Source organism: Talpa europaea (assembly GCF_964194135.1).
Source record: "Talpa europaea genome assembly, chromosome: 16".
NCBI classification, from domain to species: Eukaryota; Metazoa; Chordata; class Mammalia; order Eulipotyphla; family Talpidae; genus Talpa; species Talpa europaea.
This window is the reverse complement of record NC_140084.1, coordinates 7,745,118-7,761,833: the sequence shown is the minus strand read 5'-3', so window position 1 is coordinate 7,761,833 and position 16,716 is coordinate 7,745,118. Positions and strand designations below refer to the sequence as shown.

The window sequence follows — 16,716 nt, the reverse complement described above, 5'->3', positions numbered from 1 at the left end:
AGGAGGAAACCAGGGTGGGAGAGTAGGGAGAGAAGAGGTTAGGGGGCAAGGGAAAGACCACATTTGTCATCCAGGGAAGTTTGGGGGACAGGCTCTAGGCAATGGAAGGGGCTGAAGGCAACAGGTCAGGGGAATGTCAGAGGCAGAACTGAAGTGAGGAAACAGGAAGGGACAGTAGGGGGAAGAGTATGGTGCTGCTACCTGGGACCAGACACCCCTTCCAGGCCATGAAGGGAAATGTCACTATTGCTCCTACTATTTGCCCCTGCAGTTCTGTGCCCCCCCCTATTGGTTTGTTTTAAGTTTTGTGTTTTTATTATTGCAATAACAAAACTCAGTTCTCATGCTCTTTCCCAAGATAAATGTGTGTGTGTGCATCTGTGTGTATGTGTGTATGTATATAACTATTTGAGAATCTGGAAACTAATATTTTGCTCATGTTAGGGAGGGTTAGAGTAATGTATCTTCCCCTTGAATTTGGTAACAAGGTCAGAAAAAGTCACTCTCTGAAACCAAATCCATCAAAATCAATAAAGAATAGATGCTTTTAGCTACTTGCCAAATAATTCAAATTAAGAAACAATTTATAAATGGAGACACAGGGTCTAGGATGCTCCGTGGGACACCCCATAGGAAGTCAGGTTTCTAGATGGAAAATTTCTTAATCTACTCAAGATGATCAATTAAGATCTGCCCTGAAAACAGGGATGCATTTAATGCAAATATAATTGTAAGTTAAATCAATCATCCAATAATTTTAATCGGATTATCTGAAGTGGGTTGTACAGAGTCTTTTAAAGAAAGGTCAAGAAACAAGAATATTTCACTTATATCCAGTTGGTCCAAAGGATATTCTTCTCTGATTGGAAAGCCTCAACCCTGATTTTCTAGACATCCTTGCTTTGAGGAATTCAGCTACCTTGGCTGAATGGAAACATCCCTTAAAGACATCTGCTTTTGTTCTAATTCTTTGCTCCCTAGGCTACCTTATGAGCCATAACTGTATGTACACTGGCTCTTTTAAAGGGATGCCCACCACAAAATTCTAAAATAAAACTGTGTCAGTATTCTGATGAGAGAAATGTCTTGCTAAGTGGTAAATGGGCAGGCTTGTGTATAGATCCTTCAGTTACTGAAGAGACTGAGGAAACTATGTTTTGGTCCCCCTGGGCCTGGTCACCCTGCATAGTGGAGATACACTTCTCTCATCAATTCTGTACTTAGCCCCCAAAGCTGAGGACTGACCAAGGAGCTCTGGGGCAGCCTGGTCAAAGTATTGTCAACCAAGGTGGACTGGTCTGACCCAGGCAGTCAGTTTCTCCTTTTGATGTTTTCTTTCAACTGCAAACAAAATCCAGTGGCAAATAAATATATAAGTAAACAAAGAGGGATCCACCATGCTGCATCTGAAATGACTTCTGTAACCAGGCATGGCCCATGGGCCTACAGCATTGCTTTGCAGCAAATGTAGGAGTAGCCCATGAGCAATCATCCACCTTTCCAGATGAGTAGAGGGCTGAGTGCAAGAGAGAAACTCCTATCTGAGATGCTTATGGCTCTTTTCTTCCAATAAACAGGGTAACTCTCTGCAAACAGATGCAGAAGGAGCAAAAGAAAAAGACCCAGGAGGATGAACATAGGGCTTACCCTTTTCTCGAAGATTCTACCAGTTTGATTCTCTTTTCTGGAGATCTAAGCCTCTTCCACGCCATAGCTTTCCATGTCAAATGCAGGGCACCAGGGTCAGACCTGTGATTCGTTCCAGCCAAGATAATTTTATTCCACTCTGCATGTTTTGATAACAATTTCCTTACCATTCCTACTGCCAACTGCATCTTCATACTCTGAAATGCCTCTTGAACAGCCAAGGATGACTAGTTCTGGCTGTTCGTCATTAATCACAGGAAGAAGTATCTCACCACCAAAGAATATTAAGCTATGTAACATATGGGTGGCCAATCTCTTCTCAAGTTGCAAGAGAATGAACAATTAATCATATTGCATCAGTTGTATTAAAAATATACTTCTACTAGGTAAACGTCCTTCGTTCAAGGCTGCAGGACGTGAAGAACGTGCAGATTAATTAATGAGATGTCATTTTTTTCCTTAACGGCACATGCTTTGGGCTGGATGCAGGATGCTAAAGCGATGCTTTAGGAAGGTTAACTTAATGACACGAAAGGCCAGAGATGAAGCCACCTCCAGGGTCAGCCATAATGCCAGCACCAAAGACTTAGGGGGGCCACCTGCTGGAAGGCATGGGCACTGCTTTAGCTGCTTGGTCCAGCTCCACCTTCTGTAGGTCCTGTGAGTCCTGTCTATGGCAGGACCACAATCTTTTTCTCAAGCTTCTGTGGAGGGAACAGGAAGTTTCTCATGATCTCATCTAGTTCTTCCAGGGCCAGCTGGGCATGGAGCTTGGCCACGGCATCAGGCTCCAAACGCACCACATGCTTCAGCAGGTGGTAGAGATCCTTGAGGACATCCCTCAGCACCTGCAGGAGAGAGACAGTCATGACCACATGTGTGTACTCTGTCAACATTTCTCAGCGCCACCTGACTGCCTTCTCTTGTCTGAGGAGTTCTGTGAGGAGACCCGCAAGCTCTCTTAAGAAGATAATGTATGGCCTGGTGGGGTTGGAGACGGAGAGTAGGGCAGACGTACTGAAAAGCCTGCCCTTTGGGTTTCTTAAGCACCTGACACCTCATGTCACTGGTCTTTGGTGCTGCTTTTCCCATTTTCCCCAGACTCAAGTATAGATCCCATGTTCTTTCCTTCAGTCCCACAGCATGGCCCGGACCCCAGGACCACAGATAGGCAATACTGGTCAGATGCGGTAGCTTCTAGAATTGGGTCGCCAGCATGTCCCTCTTGAGCACCCGCCAAGCCTCCTGCTGCCATCCAGAGAAGGCACCTATCTTATGAAACCCAAGAGGCTATTTCGTCAGCAATCCTGCCTCTCCTTGCCTAGGAAAATTAAAATTTTCCACCAGAGTTCTATTCCCCCACTTACTGTATTTTTATTTTCAATTGCAACTCTGACATGGGAAAGGAGAGAAGATTCCGCACACACAGCCACTACCCATTTTCCATATCCACTGCTCTGATCTTATGGTCTGATAAGGAACTAGGAGGCCCCAAAGCATCCACTCCTGAGAGACCCCTAATTTCCTACAAAATCTTCCCAGCTTGGGAGCTAGAACTTCTATCAAGAAACAGGTTTCAAAAGAACAGGAAAAGTCAGAGTAGGGGGCTTTAGAGATTATGTGGTCAATCCAGGTACTGAGGTCATGAGGTCGGGGGGAGTCACACAACATGTCTAGGACTACTTCCCAAGTGACTTCTGTCTAGGGTTCTTTGCATCAAAAGCCATTATCTTGGGGGTCAGGTACTATACTAGGTATTTCTCATATATTATCTAATTTTAATATTAAAAAACATTATTACCCCTATTTTATAGATGAGGAAGCAGAGGATTAAAGGGTTAAATAACCTCCCAAGGTCACTCAGCTAAAAAAAAATGGAGCCAGATTTTAAACATCCCAAGCCTGTGTTCATATATATATATATATATATATATATATATATATATATATATATTTTAAAGATTTATTTATTTATACAAGAACTGGGGTACAGTCAGAGACATAGGAGGGTGAGAGACTTCACCAGAGACAGCGGGGAGCAGAACAGGCAGACGGACCAAAGACACTGCTGAGGGGAGCCGCGGGTAAGGCGGGAGAGGTCTGCCCTGCCATGTGGGTATCTTCCTGGACAGCCAGGAATTGAACCCGCGCTGCAGAGGCTGCGGACAGCTTCACAGCGTGGCGCTCAACCCGTTGCGCCACTAGGGAGGCCCCGTTCTTATATTTTTTATTGAAAAAGTATTACAGTTCAAAGCATATGTAAAAATAAGTATCTCTGCTGGGGCTCCCTAGTGGCACAGGAGTTAAAGTCTCAGCACTATCAAGCTATCACCAGCTACTGTGGCATGAGTTCAATCCCCAGCCAGGGTGCTAATCCACATGGCATAGCAGAACTCTCCTGCCTTGCCCGCTGCTCCCCTCAGCAGTGTATTTCAGTAGATCTGACTGTTCTGCTCCCCACTCTGTTTCTGATGAATCTTCTCAAACCCCCCCTACCCCCCAACCACTGGCCTATACCCCAGCTCTTGTATGCATAAATAAATCTTTTTTTTTTTTAAATTTATTTATTTATGCATATAAGAGCTGGGATACAGGCCAGAGATATGGGGGGTGTGTATGTGTGAGAGGATTCACCAGAGACAGAGTGGGGAACAGAACAGGCAGACTGACTGAAATACACTGCTGAGGGAAGCGGTGGGCGAGACAGGAGAGGCCTGCCTCGCCATATGGGGTTTCTCCCTGGCCGGCCAGGGATCGAACTCATGCTGCAGAGGCTGCGGATTGCTTCATAGTGTGGTGCTTAACCCCTTGCGCCACCAGGGAGGCCCATAAATAAGTAAATCTTTAAAAAAAATTCTCTGACTACTTTAAAGCGTAGGCTGTATATTGAAGCCTATGCCAATGTATAATTTTGAACAAGGAGAAGATCAGCAAAAAAGAAGTAGGAGAATGCAGACATTCATCTATTCTTGCATTTTTATGACTTTGCATAAAAGTCATGTAATAAGTATATATAATAGCCTATCTACTATAAACATGGACTGTCTGCAAAAATTCAATAAAAAAACTAGTTGCCTCAGGGAAAGAAAAGCTGGGGAGGGATGAGGGAATTGCATACTCTTGGATCTTTCTAACATGGTATTTTATGAATGTACTACCTATTAAAAAAAATAAACTTTTATTTAACTGAGTTACCCATGAGACAAAGATTTTTTCTTAAGGCCATTTAACAGCTAAAACAGATACAGAATCTGCCCTTAAAAGGCTTACAAATAAGACATGCACATAAAAAAAGACAATATAGAACAGATCATTAAGTGTCCTAAAAGCAGAGAGGGTTGATGCGAGGTCAGAGGAAAGAGAGGTCACATTTTAAAACAGGAGGTAAACTAGAATAGAAATGTGAAATGGTAAATATAGTGGGTATCCCATGAAAGTACACGAAGCACATAGCACCCCATATCTTCGACTTGCTAAAGAATAAAGGCCTTCTGATATTCTTGATGAGCAGGGCAGTTGGGGAGTGGAAGGAGGAAGGTCAGGAAAAAGGAGCTCACAAAACAAACCCCGAGGCCACTTGCTGGTCTCTCCTGGAGTCTCTTGTGCTGGGTCTAGGTCGGCCTTCTTTCTTTCCTTATGTGAATAAAGCTGTCCCAGCTCCAAGTTTTACATATGCTGGTCCCTCCGTCTGGAAGACTATTTTACTTTCTTTTTACCCTACAACTCCTACTCACCCTCAGACTAAATGACACTTCCTCAGGGAAGTCTTTCCTACCCCAGCTAAGTAAGTATTCCTACCCTGCCTGTGGTTCTCTTTGTAGCCATGGATCACATTTGTGATTTAAATATATATATAGTGTAATTAAAAAAATGTTTCCCAGGGCCTCCCGGGTGGCGCAGCGGTTGAGTGCTGGGTTGCAAGGCTGCCCGCGGCCTCTGCGGCGCCGGTTCGATCCCCGGCTGCTCCCCGGCCACCGGAGGAGGGTCCCGCGTGGCGCGCAGACCTCTCCTGCCGCCCGCTGCTCCCCTCAGCAGTGTGCTTCGGTCCTTCTGCCTGCTCTGCTCCCCACTCTGGCTCTGGTGGATTCTCTCACTCTCCCGCGCTTCTGACTGTACCCAGTGCTTGTATAAATAAATAAATAAATCTTAACCAAAAAAAAAAAAAAAAAAAAACAGAAAATAGTGCTAATAGAATGTCCACATATGAAGAAGTAAAATAACAGCAGCATTAGTTTTGTACAGTTTCTACCGCTCTGCTATGAAGGAAATCCATGTGTAGGAACAAACTATGGAATAGAAGTTCTGTAATTTTGGTGATTCCACATGAGTTATGCTATTAAAATTGACATTGCAGATATAAAGATGAACAGTGAAATCCAAGGTAAGACTTTAATGTTTAAAATGTTCCTTGGGCCTCCCTGGTGGTGCAAAGGGTTAAATCTCAGCACTATGAAGCTGTCCACAGCCACTGCAGCATGAGTTTGATTCCCAGCCAGAGAACTAACCCATATTGCGCAGCAGACCTCTCCTGCCTCACCTGCTGCTCCCCTCAGCAGTGTATTTCAGTAGATTCTCCCTGTTCTGCTCCCCACTCTGTCTCTGGTGAGTCCTCTCACTCCCTGCTCCCGTCCCTCTGGCCTGTACCCCAGCTACTGTATGTATAAATAAATAAAATAAATCTTTTAAAAAAATAAAATGTTCTTTACTTTGAACAATATTAAGAGCAAATAAACACCATGAGAGATAGTGGACAAAAGAAACAAACTTATATTGGAGGCTATTGATGTCACTTTTTCTTATTTTAAACAAGGAACTTGCATTTTCATTCTACACTGGGCCTCACGTACTAAACAGCCAACCCTGCAGACAACTTTCATGGTCCTTGTCCAAAGCTGCCCTGTTAAGCAACTGTATTCCGTCAGCATGTCCCACAGTGACCGTACTGTACTGTGTCTCCACTAAGACAGTGGGCAGCAGTCAGGTTTCCAAGCTCAGGTGTCTGGCCCTAACTGTGGCACTGCCCCCATGTTCCCTTCATAAACTGCCTTCCCCCGAGGCTGGCCATGTGAAAGGGAAAGATGATTCCGGAATCATGATTACCATCTATACTTACTCACCCATTCAATAATCATTATTAAGGGCCTACTTCGTGCCCAGGCAGCGTGCTGGTGATAAAAGGATGAATAATATACAAACCCTCCCCTCCGGCAGCTACAGCCTACCGAGGAGGTTGACTCACATCGGACAGTGTGATCTCCAACATAAGAGGGGAATGTACAGATTCTGCGCAAGCAGAGAAAGTGATTTCTGCCTGTGGAGGTAAGAAGGGGTACCTTCCTACCACATAGAAGAGCGTTCACTCTGATTTTTACTTGTAGTCATTGAGTAGCACCGAAAAGTGATTTGGGGAAACTTCAGTGAGTCCCCCACCCCCAAACTACCTCATGAGATGGTAGAGTCTAAGCAAACCTGGCATGCTTGTTATGAAGAGACAGCTTAAAGACAAGACCCCCAACCCTCTTCAGGGGGTTACAGCCCAGCACATCTCTTATATAAAATTCTAGTTTCCTAGAGGGTCAGCCTTTTTTGGTTTCTTTTTTTTTTAAAAAAAAGATTTATTTATTTATACATACAAGAGATGGGGTACAGGTCAGGGGGTGGGGGCAGGGCGAGAGTATTCACCAGAGTCAGAGTGGGATACAGTACAGGCAGATCTATTGAAAATACACTGCTGAGGGGAGCAGCGGACGAGACAGGAGAGGTCTGATGCACCATGTGGGCAGCTCTCTGACCGGCCTGGGGATTGAACTAGCCCTGCAGTGGCTGCAGATAGCCTCACAGTATTGTGCTTAACCCCTTGTGCCACCAGGGAGGCCCCCTGGTTTCTTCTAGAAGAATCTTTCACCTAGTCAGAAATACCTTCGTGTTTTTTGCTAATGTCTGCTAACATTCAAAATAGGTTGGCTTTCATTTGTTAAGGGAAATTTTAAGGCATTCTGTGCTCTGTTCTTTCCTGGTGTGGGTAGGAATTTCCCCCTCGGCAGTGCAGTGTCCTTAAAATAACAATAATGCTTGTGCAACCACCACTTGTACTTCAGGGGTGCTGAGTTCCTAGTTATCAGCTACCGGATTTCCCTTTTTAGGTAACTGAGCGTTAGGCCAAGGCTCCTTCTTAATTAATGGGTCTATCTTAGCAAGCCACCTTGGTATGGCTTCTTCCCAATCCCTGTAACACTGGGGATCCCACACATCACAGGACTTCCTCTGGACTCCCCAAGGATCAAAGCTTCCTGCCAGCCAGGGATTGCCATCAAATCCCATGGATCAGGGGCTGAATCCAAGGAGAGTTCAAAGGTAAAGTTAGTCTCAGGAGCCTCTGCGGTGGGCAGGATATAGGCAATCCCACCGAGGAAACCTCTCATTAAGAGTTCAGCACACCTGCTCCCCACCCCCCCAAGCATCAAGGCCCAAGGACTCCAGGGAAAGGTGGAGGGGGTACAGGTGTGAGTGCGTCACATCCAGAGGAGATCTGGTTTTATTTTTTTGCAGCAGGTGGTGGAAAAAAGCATTTTCACCATCTGAGAAGCTCTTAGGCCAGGGATAGCTTAAAGAAGTACCCAGATTCCTAGCCTGAAAACTCTTTAGAAAGGAGTGGGGTTCAGGTGTTTTATTAAGGTGTTTTATTAAAAGAATTTAGATTTGAAGTGCCAACACACACACAGACAGACAGACACACACACACACACACACACATACACACTCCCCCCCTCTCCTCTGCTGCCAATTCCCTGAAGCACACAGAAGTTGATGCTTCGGGGACAAGGTTTGTCTTTAGGGTTAGACATGGCTTAGAAAGACCAACGAGGCAAAGCATTCTGAAAAAAGAAAGGAGGGAGCAAGGGGCTGCCCTGGGCACACACAGGTGCACTCACAATGGGAAAGCAGGAAAATAGGCTTTCAATGCCCTGGACCCGTAACATCAGCAAAGTGGTTGTTGTATCTTTAAGATCAAAAGAAGGCATAAATGGCAGGTATCTTTCTTCTTTTTAATTCCCACATTTATTTATTTATTTATTTGACTATAAAAGCAATAGAACCACAACCCACCATATCTGGAAAATAGAGGAAGGAAAATAAAGTTCCTGGTCAAACCACCTCTCTAACATAAGCACTAATTGGGAAAAATATTTAATAATTAGTGGATTCATTTATTCAAAAATATTATTTTAAAAAATCATTTATATGTCAAGGTGGTCTTATGAATGGAAATTAGGTGAATGAACTTACTGTTCTTTTTATTGTTATGTGAGATAAATAAGACACAAGAGCATCAATGGTCCCAAATAAGACATTTGCAGAAATAAGAACTGGCGGAAGAGGTGATCTAGCAGGAATTTTCATCTATACATTCATAATATTGAAGGGGGAAATGGGTTGCTAAAAATATAAATATGTACATTTTATGTAACATTGCACTTCAAAATTCAATCGTCCATAGAACCAACAGATGAGGCAAAAAAAAATTAAAAAGAAAGAAAACAGAATTGCACACAATCCTATCAATTATCAGTCATGACTCCCTTTGTGGCTAAGAAATAAACATTGCGCACAAAGATGGAAACAGGGATAACAGGGAGTCAGACATTTAAATAAAAGAGTGGGGTAGACAGGAGAAAGGAGGTGAACTGGAGTGAGTGGCTGGAGACAGGCTTGACTGGCGGACAAAAAGACTGGGTTCGGGAAAAGGAGGAGACCCCAGAATCCAACTAGTTAGATTTAAAAACATAGTGGATAAAGAATCAGGCATAGTATGCACCTGCCAAGCAGCTACTGGCACTTCCAAGAGCCTGCATTTGCAACCTTGTGCCTCCATGTCAAAACCAATGTATGTCTGAGGCCAAAGACTGTGAGAGTGGACAGATGAGAAAAAGCAGGGGGGAGTCCAGAATCATGAGGAGCCCAACTCAGCTGACACTTCCCAAGTCGTGTGCAGGAGCCATGCTAAGTATTTTTAGGTAATGAGGGCCAATGTCAACCCTCCAGGGGGCCCCTGCCACGGGGGGGGGGGGGTACAGAAACACAGAGCTGAAGCTTGTCTGATCTGATCTGGTCTGGAAGCAGAGGAGGCAAATCCTGGCACTCTCAATTACTAGTTAGGGAATCTGGAACAAACCACTTGAGCTCTTGGAATCCTGGTGATTTCGCCTGTAAAATGGGGATACTGCCACCTCCTTTTAAAATTGTAGTTCAGGGCCTCCCCGGTGGCGCAGCGGTTGAGCGCTGGGTTGCGAAGCTGCCCGCGGCCTCTGCAGCGCCGGTTCGATCCCCGGCTGCTCCCCGGCCACCGGAGGAGGGTCCCACATGGCGCGCAGACCTCCCCTGCCGCCCGCTGCTCCCCTCAGCAGTGTACTTCGGTCCTTCTGCCTGCTCTGCTCCCCGCTCTGGTGAATTCTCTCACCCTCCCGCGCTTCTGACTGTACCCAGTGCTTGTATAAACAAAAACGAACGAACGAACAAATAAATAAATAAATAAAGCATGCCTCTATTACAAAAAAAAAAATTAAAAAAAAATAAAATAAAATAAAATTGTAGTTCAGAATTAAAAGTTAATGTTAGAAAGATCCAAGCACAAGACTTGCACAGGTGGATGCTAGGCAAATGGTGGTTAGTCGGTCTGATCTCTACCAGATTTGTGTCCATCTTGTTACTTTTCTATGATTGAGGCCTAACAAAGCCTAGCAGGTAGCAGCTCTGGCATGCAGAAAACTTTTTTTTTTTATGATTTATTTATTTATACAGGCACTGGAGTACAGTCAGAAGCGCGGGAGGGTGAGAGAATTCACCAGAGCCAGAGGGGAGAGCAGAGCAGGCAGACTGACGAAATACACTGCTGAGGGGAGCAGCGGGCGGCAGGAGAGGTCTGCGCTCCATGTAGGACCCTTGCCTGGCGGCCGGGGATCGAACCGGCGCTGCAGAGGCTGCGGGCAGCTTCGCAACCCAGGCTCAAACGCTGCGCCATGCAGGGAGGCCCCCCATGTAGAATTTTTGATGAATGAATGACAGCCACTCCTTACACAGTATCTGTTATATGCCAGGTATGGTCCAGGCATTTTATCTACAGTAACTCACTGAAGCTCACAACAGCATCAGGAAAGAGGTACTATTATCTCTGATTTGCCCAGGACCACACAGCTAGTAACAGGGAGAGCCAGGCTTCAAACTCCGGAGTCCGACATGGAACCGGCGCTTTTTTATGAACCACTCCACTACTCTGCCTCACAAAGTGGCCATTAGGTTCACTATCACAAGGAGGGTGCAAAAAGTACATAGGCGGCCTGCCTTACAAGTTTTTTTGTGGGATCAGAAGAGATAATGTATGTGAGAGTACTTTGCTTTCACCGCAAAGGGATGTATAATTCAAAGTAGCATTGCTACTATTACCCTGACATTGAGATAATTGGGTTTTACCAGCAAGGGGCTAAGAAAATAAGAGTAAGTGCAGAGCTCCAGAAATGGGAAATAGAGAGGCCAAAAATATAGACGTCTGGAAGATGAATAAAGGAGGGGAGTCAGGAGAAAAGGGGAGGGGTGAAAAAGAGGGGAAATGGATGGGATGTAGTGTGAGCAGGGTCAGGGCAGGAGTGGGTATATGGCAAATGGGAATACTGGCTGAGCTAGTCTAGAGCGAGGGCGCAGGAAGAAGTCTGCTGGGCCAGCAGAGTGCAGTCAGGCTCTGAGGTCTGAGAAGGGAGCAGCCCCTCTAGGATAATGGACAGGAAACAAACAAGGGGAGCAGAATGGAGGTGACACTTTGGATTTTATTCTGGGAGCTCTAGCCAGAAGAAAAATAAATGCTTTACTGACAAAACCCAAACCTTCACTTTGATAGATCTATGAGAAAAAAAAAAAAATCAGGACCGAGTCAAACAGAAAGAGCACGCTTTTGAGCCACCTCACTGAAAGCACTGGGAGGGTCAGCAGAGAAAGACAGGATTACTAATTTCAGAGATTCTATCCATGCCTGGCAGAGAGAGAACGGCGAACATGCTCAAGTTCAGGGTAGCATTATTATTAACCGGAGGTTACTGAGCTTTTCAAAAACCTTTTATTTCCAAAGTATTTTTCTCTGCAAGACCTAGAGATAAATGACATTTTTACCCTTTCTAAATTGTGTCTGGTTGTGAAATGGGGAGGGTATTTCCAGTGCAAATTGGAGATGGGGTGGAGAGGGTAACGGGAGGGTATCAAACGTGATTTCCACTGAAGAATGGGGAGGGGGGTGGGTTTAACCGGTCAAGTGCCGACAGTGCTACAGGGGGATAGACAGGGACAAAGACCGAGACAGCAGCTACAGGGGCCAGGCAGGGGTGGCAGCTCAAGGGTCCTAAACAAAAAGTAGGCGATTGGGACTTACCGACGCCTAACTGTGTGTGCTCCTAGGCTAGCTTATGCCGAGGCAAGCCACCCAAGGCTTCCAGGGGTCAGAGACCAGCGCTGAATGGGCTGCCTGCAGCTCCCCGTGGCAGGGACCAGGGAGCAGCAGCTGCCACAGAGCTAGCAGCAGTGGTGGCGGCATTTTTCAGAATGTCTTTAAATAGCAACCTAAGGAAGGCAGCCGATTTCCTACACCCCCACAGGCACGGAAATAGAACAAAGAAGGCAGGAAAAAATGTCCTGAGCCTGTGCAAAGGCAGCAGCAGCCTGCTGCTTGTGGGAGAAGAGATGGAGGGCTTTGTCCTTAGAAGGTGATTACACACCCATACCCATACCTGTTGTAATCACCTTCTAAGGACAAACTCCATTTCTTCTCCCACCAGCAGCAGGCTGCTGCTGCCTTTGCACAGGCACAGGCCATTTTTCCTACCTTCTTTGTTCTACTTATTGCAGCACTATTTATAACAGGTGAAACCTGGAAACAACCCAAATGCCCAAAAACAGATGACTGGATCAAGAAGATGTGGTGTATATACACAATGGAATACTATTCATCAATCAAAAAAGAAAAACTCATGCCATCGCAGCAACGTGGATGGAGCTAGAAGGAATTATGCTCAGTGAAATAAGCCAGAAGGAAAAAGAAAAATATCAGATGGTTTCATTTATAGCAGGAATATAGGGGAACCAAATAAGGGATCGGTATAAAAAAATAATAACAGTACAAAACACAACCACACAAAAATAGACAATTATAAATCAGAGACATCCTGCAGGGGAGGAGGAGGGAGAGGGATCAGAGGGAGGGAGGGAGGAGCACAGGGGACTGTGGTGATGGTGCACGGGTGCATTGGTGAAGGAAATTCTAGGGGGACTACACCTGAGGTGGGCAGGGAAGCAAATAGTTTAAAAATGAACAATGATGGGCCTCCCCTGGTGGCACAGGCAGTTGAACACAGCGCTGTGAAGCTGTTCACAGCCTCAGCTGAGCCAGTTCGATCCCAGCCGGCCAGCGAGGGTCCCACATGCTACAGCAGACCTCTCCTGTCTCGCCCGCTGCTGCCCTCAGCAGTGTATTTTGTCAGTCTGCCTGTTCTGTTCCCCACTCTGTCTCTGGTGAATCCTCTCATCCTCCCGCACATCTGGTCTGTATCCTGGTTCTTGTACAAATAAATAAATAAATCTTAAAAAAAAAGGAAAAGAAATGAAAACTTCCATCTTTAAAAAAAAATAACAATGATGTAAAAAAAATAAATTTTTTAAAAAGGAGAGAAAAAAAAAAAGAAGGTGGTTACAATCCCAGCTTTCAAAGTGTACTCAATGACCACATCTGGGGGAAAGGCTTTGTTTCTGGGGCCCTCAGGCTCTCCGTGCTAATACCCCTCAGAGGGAGCACTGTCCAGTTTCCTTTTCTATACAGAAGACTCGCTACTGCCATTTACTGAGTGTTTACTAGCTTCCCACACACCCTATCTCATTTTCCTGTGAGGTAGGTGTTGTTAAGCCTAGTTTACATTATAGGGAAAGTAGATTTGGAAGTTTAGTGATTTGCTCAAGGAGACAACTAGAATTTGAACCAAGGTCTGTCGGGTCTTACCCTCCAAACCTTGCTATTTAAGTTGCAGTCACTAGGAAACTAGTAAGTGGGTAGAAGGTGTGGAGGAAAGTGGACTTATCCCCCCTTCATCGTTCAAGTTGTTTATGTGGTTGGGGCTTGGCCAGGAAGGAGGGGGAACAGCAAACAGCAAACTGGACACTGGCTGGCTACAAGGCTTGGGTTCCCTTCGGGATTCTAGTTTGGCTTGGGACAGCCTGCATGTTCTAGGCTGACTAAGGTCACACAGCCTCACGTCTAGCTTGAGTTGGCCAAGGGGAAAGAGCAGGCAACTCTCTTCACGGCTTTTGCTCAGTGGAATTCAATGATCCTGCAAGATGTTTCAGGAACCTAACCTGATAGAGTTAGGTCAAAGGTCAGAGAAAATCAGGGTCACTAACATATCATGGGTGCTGGTAGAGTTTATATTATGTGCTAATATAAACATGGCTCAAACTAGACCAGAAAAAGCCCCTTCCCCATTCCCAACCCCTACCCTCCGCCCCACCCAATATGGCTCCATGGTTCAGTTGGCCTCTGATCCATACCATCATTTCTAGGTAACTCCCCACCATGGCTGCATATTAAATTCTCTTGGAGAACACTGAAAAATGTATGAGCCCCTCCAGGATTCAAAATCTTAGGGGTTGGTGCTTAGGGCTTTAAAAAAATTTTTTTTTGCTCTCCAGGTAATAAGCAGCCAGGATACAGTAGTGCAGGATATTAGGGGAAAATCCTGGAAGAAGACTTTAATCTAGCCATAGTTTCAAAAGTAGAGCTGGTTGGTATGACTTTGCCTGTGAAAAATCTAAGTGCCAGTAACAAAGTGATATGATTTGGACATAAGCTAATATACATCTTGGTCTATCAACCACTTTTCCTAACTATCAACCACTAGGGTTTTATTTTCCAGAAAGGAGGTGGGCCAAAATCATTTTTGATTCACAAATTAAGATTGCATCTTCCCCCCAAAATGTTTTTAAAATGGTTCTTAGGGCCTCCCTTGTGGCGCAAGGGGTTGAGTGCAGTGCTGTGAAGCTGTCCGTAGCCTCTGCAGTGTGAGTTCAATCCCCAGTCAGGGAGCTACCCACATGGCACAGCAGACCTCTCCTGTCTTGCCCGCTGCTCCCCTCAGCAGTGTACTTTGGTCTATCTGCCTGTTCTGTTCCCCACTTTGTCTCCAGTGAATCCTCTCACCTCCCACACCTCTTGCCTGTACCCCAGTTCTTATAATCATAAATAAATAAATCTTTAAAAAAATATTTTTAAAAAATGGTTCTTAACTGTGTGTTTGAAGTACAATTCCCAAGACAGAGAAAGTTTCACACTATTAACATGTATTCTATAAGAAACGAAAGGATAAAATAAATGCTGCTACTTCTTTTGCTAGATTAACTGGAATTATGGCAGAAACCTGTGTGGAGATGGGAGAAATTAAGGGAAATGAATGTGCTACAATTCTGGCAGTATTTGACAGATACACATATGCCCAGTATACACATATTGTGTATGTGTGTGTGTGTGCATGTGCACGTGTGCGCATGTGATGAAGCCCAGTCTGAGAGGTAGCAAGTTTGGACTGCACAGTGCTATTCATCCCATCACCCTTCCTGGGAGGACTCCTCCCAGGAAGATTTGGGACAGCATGTGGACGACCGCACAGCCATGCTGGTGTTTCCAAGGTAGGGTGGTAAAATTTCTGTTCTTGGGAAACCTGAGACTATTTCTGTTCTTAGGAAACCTCACCCCTGGAAGTTTGGAAGTCCCAGAATTTGCAGTTTAAGATGCAGATGGATATTCATTGCCACAGCAGGTACACCGACATTCAGGAGATGTTCCAGGCACTACTCCAACAAACATGTCTTAAGCACTTACTTTGTGCAAGGCATTGTGCTCGATTTGGGGAAGATGAAAGTAAGTGGAATAAGGTACTTTAAGTTGTCAAATTCCTAAAGACAGAATGGTGAACGCCAGAGGGTAGTGGAAGGAGAGTCAGTGGCTAAGAGGTATAGAAGTTTTGAAAGATAGAGTTTGCTAGAGGGATGGGGGTAGTGGTAGCACAACAATGTGAATGTATTTAGCAATAATGAACTGCACTCTTGAAGATAAGATTAAGATGCTACATTTTGGGCCGCCCTGGTAGCACAAGGGGTTAAGATGCAACCTATGAAGCTAGCTGCAGCCACTGCAGCACAAATTTGATCTCCAGCCAGGGAGCAACCCACATGGTGCAGCAGACCTCTCCTGACTTGCCTGATGCTCCCCTCAGCAGTGTATTTCAGTCAGTCTGCCTGTTCTGCTCCCCACTCTGTCTCGGGTGAATCCTCTCACCCCCTATACCTCTGGACTGTACCCCAGTTCTTGCATGCATGCATAAATAAATCTTTTTTTAAAAAAAGATGCTACATGTATCTTTCCCACAATTAAGAAAACAAGTGAGGAATGTGTTCAGGGACTCACAGTGCTCGGTGACACCAGATTTGAACAAATCACCACAACATCCATTGTAGATAAGTGAGGACTAATTTTACCTGAGACATTAGGAAAGGCTTTTCACTAAGAATGTAACATTTAAGTAGAACATACCGGATAAAACCAAGCTCATCAGATGGGGGAAAAAAGGCATTTGAGGCATGATAAGCAAGATGTGGAGGCAAGAAAGAATATCAAAGCTGACAGGAGGTTCCTAGGTCATATGAAGGGAGTACGGAAGAGACAGTTCTAGAACTAGGTGGGGTCCACAGTCTAAAGGACCTCACATGTCATGCTAAGGAGCCTGGTTTTATCTTGTGGTGCATGGGGGAAATGTTAGCTTGGAACTGGACCTCAGCAGATTTTTATTTTATTTTATAAGATTTATTTATTTATGCATACAAGAATTGGGGTACAGGCCACAGGTGTGGGGGGTCAGAGGATTGACCAGAGACAGAGTGGGGAACAGAACAGGCAGACTGACCGAAGCACACTGCTGAGGGAAGCAGTGGGCGAGACAGGAGAGGTCTGCTGCACCATGTGGGTTGCTCCCTGGCCAGCCGGGGGAT

General features: G+C 45.2%; 1 protein-coding gene across 1 annotated transcript in view; it reads right to left on the bottom strand.

Moving 5' to 3' along the window:
* Window positions 1-2,318: 2,318 nt before the first annotated feature.
* TANGO6 (transport and golgi organization 6 homolog) overlaps window positions 2,319-16,716 on the bottom strand; it is a gene marked incomplete at its 3' end in the record, with an annotated part of 156,747 nt that continues 142,349 nt past the window's right edge. Inside the window, exon 18 of the mRNA XM_084257623.1 lies at window positions 2,319-2,495. Coding sequence (XP_084113749.1) covers window positions 2,319-2,495 — 177 coding nt within the window. The remainder of the gene's footprint in view (window positions 2,496-16,716) is intronic.